This window comes from Galeopterus variegatus, unplaced genomic scaffold (genome assembly GCF_000696425.1).
Source record: "Galeopterus variegatus unplaced genomic scaffold, G_variegatus-3.0.2 Scaffold5373, whole genome shotgun sequence".
In the NCBI taxonomy this organism is placed as follows: Eukaryota; Metazoa; Chordata; class Mammalia; order Dermoptera; family Cynocephalidae; genus Galeopterus; species Galeopterus variegatus.
Window position 1 is genome coordinate 1 of NW_007731484.1, and position 3,596 is coordinate 3,596.

Consider the following 3,596-nt stretch of genomic DNA (forward strand, 5'->3'; position numbering starts at 1 on the left):
TCCCCCCCCCCCAAAAAAGCCCAAGCAAGTTTCTTTTCAGAATCTGTGCAGCCTGAGCCTATGCTCTTTCTCACATTTACCCACCCTCCCCATCTGGCTTCAGGCTCTGCATTGCTTGCCTGAGTTGTGGCATCAACAATCTCAAAACTGCTCTCTCTCCATCCATCCTCCACACTCCTATAGGGACACTGCTCTGACCATGGCATTTCCTGTTCAAAAACTAGTAACCCCCCACCCCCTACCAAAAAAAAAAAAAGTGCAAATCTCTCAACCTAGCATTTAAAGCCCTTTACATTTACTCCCAACCTAATACAATATCCATCTCATATTAAAACGCTTCCTTGGCTTCAATCTCCAAATGCTATTTATCCTATTTATGTGCCCTATAGCCTGCCACCAATCCTTAGCCTCTGCCCAGGCAGTATTCTCTTTCTAGAATGCCCTCATCTCTTTCTCCATCTGTCAAAATTCTACTCAAACTTCTAAACCCAGTTCAAGCGTCTTATCCCCCATCTATCCTTTTCAGACCTTTTCAGATGCCTTCATCTTCAGAAGGCTGGGCTGGTAACCTAACCACTAGCACTTTCCTGTTCTTTACTTTGGGAGCATCATCACCTTGCTGGTGGTGGTTAGCACGCATTCAAAAGCCTGCTCAAAACTATGCTCAGGGTTACCCAGAAGGTTATAATGAAGCCAGAAGAAAAGCCCTAAAGAATGCGAACTTTACGAAGGCAGAAACTTCATCTGCAGCTCTTCCACTTCTCCCAGTACCTAAAACTCAGCAGATGTTCAATAACTGTGTATTATAGAAATGAACGAACAAAGGCAGGACCCTAGATCCCCGTCAACCATCGCAGGCCCGTGTCGCCTAAGGGTTTATCGCCATTATTCCGTCATCCTCAGGGAGCCTCAACGACCTCCCTACGACCTGACCATTCAGAGAGGTGATCGGTCTTACCCCTCAGCTTGGGCGAGGCCCCGGAACATGCCCTCCCCTCCAGGGCAGTGTCTCTGGCCCTGGAATATGCCCTCCTCGGTGCTGAAGTGTTTCACCGTCCTGTCCGCGCAGCCCACCAGGATCTGCAAGCAAAGGGCAGGATGGCGAGGGGAGCGAAGCTGCCGCGCCCGGGCCCCCCGCTCCGAACCCGGCCAGCGGCCACTCACCTCGGTCTCGCCGCCCGCGCCCCAGCACAGGGCGCTCACCGCCTCCTCGCGCCGCGGCTGTCCCGCCGCCGTGAAGTTCGCTGCATGTTTTCGCTGAAGGTTCACTCCTGCGGGACGAGGGCGTCAGTAGCGTCGGGGTCGCGAGCGGTCGACCCCCGCACTTCCCGACGCCCCACCCTGCCACCCACCTTTCAGGATTCCAGTCTCGGTGCCGACCCACACATGGTTCCAACGCGCTACGGAGACCGCCATGGCAAAGCCCAGAAGCCAGCGGCTCGCACTTCCGGCGCAGCTTGAGCGTCACCAGCGGGCGCTACGTCGGGTCCCGATAAACGCCTCTCCTGGGAGTTTAAAGAGCGGGAAGAAGAGAACAGGTCCGCTCCTGCTGCAGCTTTTTTTTTTTTTTTTTGCTTTAGGAAAACGAAAGCGGGAGATAGATGCTTGTTAAAGGAGGTCTGAAGAGTGAATCGATCATTTCGCACTTGGAGTGGAATGCATCCTTCCTGGGCCGCAGTGCCGGGTGGAGCCAGCCCAGCCCGACTCCCAGCTGTCACGTGATATGTATACTGTACTATTAGACAAGAGCCCACTTCAGAAACGACTGCAATCCTTAATGAGGGGCGTGGCTTCATTCTCGAGTGTAAAAGACACAGAACAAAGGAAACAGCTGCGTTTTGAAAAGTGGAGATCGGGGCGTCATTTTAAAGCCCTATAACTTGTCTTTCATTTACTGACACGTCCAGTGATACCCTGTTGTGCTGCCTTTTGGGTTTTTGGCTGTTTGGCCTAGAGAGTCCAGGCACTTTCCCGTGTGCCAGACTAGAAATGTAAGGAGCGGTGAGGCTGTTGATAGAAGTGGAGTTTTGTTCTTGTTTTTGGCAGCTGGTCAGTATGGGGGGAGGGGGGACGGGTAAAAGTACACTTGATACCAGTACATAGAGCAGAAAGCGAGAACCCGCGAGTGGCTTTTCCCAACTGCCATTCCGAAAGTTCACGTAGAAAAGTGTTCTGTGGTTTACAATGCATCCGATCAATTAATAAGCCACCTACTGTCCTTAAGGGCTATGAAACAGTAACACACCCGCCAACTTACATTCTCTACTGCCCAAACCACACAAGCCTTGCACGACACGGCTCTGCATAAGCAAATAAAACCGCAGAACCACTCTGTAGAAGCCGCGTACACACCCTTCCTAAATCGAAAGCTAAAACCCCATAACTGGGTTTTTTTTTTTTTTTTTTTAATTAAAGATGACCGGTAAGGGGATCTTAACCCTTGACTTGTTGTCAGCACCACGCTCACCCAGTGAGCAAACGGGCCATCCCTATATGGATCCGAACCCGTGGCCTTGGTGTAATTAGCACCTTGTGTAATCAGAACCGCACCCGTGGCCTTGGTGTAATTAGCACCTTGTGTAATCAGAACCGCACTCCCGAGTGAGCCAGAGGCCAGCAAAAAAAGAATATAAAAAAAGAAAACCACTACTAATTTTCCACTCTCACACAACCGCTGTATAATCGCGGGACAGCTACAGTAGCAAAGCCAATTCTGACTTTCAACCAAAGCAAGTTCCCCCCAGAGGGGGGGGGTGCACCGTTCCTGGAAGTACTGCAATACCAGGTCGATGCGTGGAGTGGACGGAGCAAGCTCCTATTCCATCTCCTACTTCCAAAAATCCATTTAATATATTGTCCTCGGATAGAGGACGTATCAGATATTAAACTGATAAGAACAGATACTACACTTGATCTTAGCCAAAAGGCCGAGAAGCGATACCAACCGCATGGTCGCCCAGCTAGCCTTATCATTATTACCCCTTTTACAGTTATGGTGATACTTAATATCATTAAAGATTAGATCACCCTCCAATACTTAATATTCTTAACTCAAATTTTTAATTATGATTCTGCAAGATAGGAGAGAGTTTTAAAAACAAACCTTAAATATTGTCTCTTACTGCCTCGCGGGCGTGCTCTCTGCTCAGCGCGTTTTGCATAAACCCGCCCCTCTCCTTTTAAAAATCCTTGGGCTTGCTCGTAGCAGACGTGATGTCAATGCCGAGCAGTCTCTTTTTTCTTCTAGATCGTGGCGTTGATCTCCCAGCCGCGAGGCTTCCAAGCGCTCCCCGTCGGCTCCTCTGCCTTACGTTTATTACGGAGAGGTCGTGGCGCCGTTGCAGGGCACATGTTTTGGAGTCCAATGAATTTGGGAACTTTAATCAATTAGAAAAAAAGAAAAAAGAATTGGGTTGGGGTCTCGGCTCGCCAGTTTCGACGTTGATAACGTGAGGCTTGGTACGTGGCCCTCTCTTCTCTCCTGCTGTGTTAAGCACGCACTCTGGCGTGGGCTGAGAGGTGAGGACACCGGGCGGACGGTGAGGGGTGGCCTCTGTGACCGCGCCCTCGGCGTCCCGCGGCATGCAGCCCCCCCC

The 3,596-nt window shown here is 50.7% G+C and overlaps 1 protein-coding gene across 1 annotated transcript; it reads right to left on the reverse strand.

Annotated features, from left to right (window-relative positions):
* Window positions 1-958: 958 nt before the first annotated feature.
* LOC103604749 (WD repeat-containing protein 74-like) lies at window positions 959-1,436 on the reverse strand (the record flags this gene model as incomplete). The annotated part of the gene is made up of 3 exons (XM_008589318.1): window positions 1,353-1,436; window positions 1,165-1,271; window positions 959-1,080 (listed from the first exon to the last, which is right to left on the reverse strand). Coding segments are annotated over exons 1-3 (293 nt in total), but the record flags the coding sequence as incomplete, so codon positions are not given.
* Between the last annotated feature and the right edge of the window lie 2,160 nt (window positions 1,437-3,596).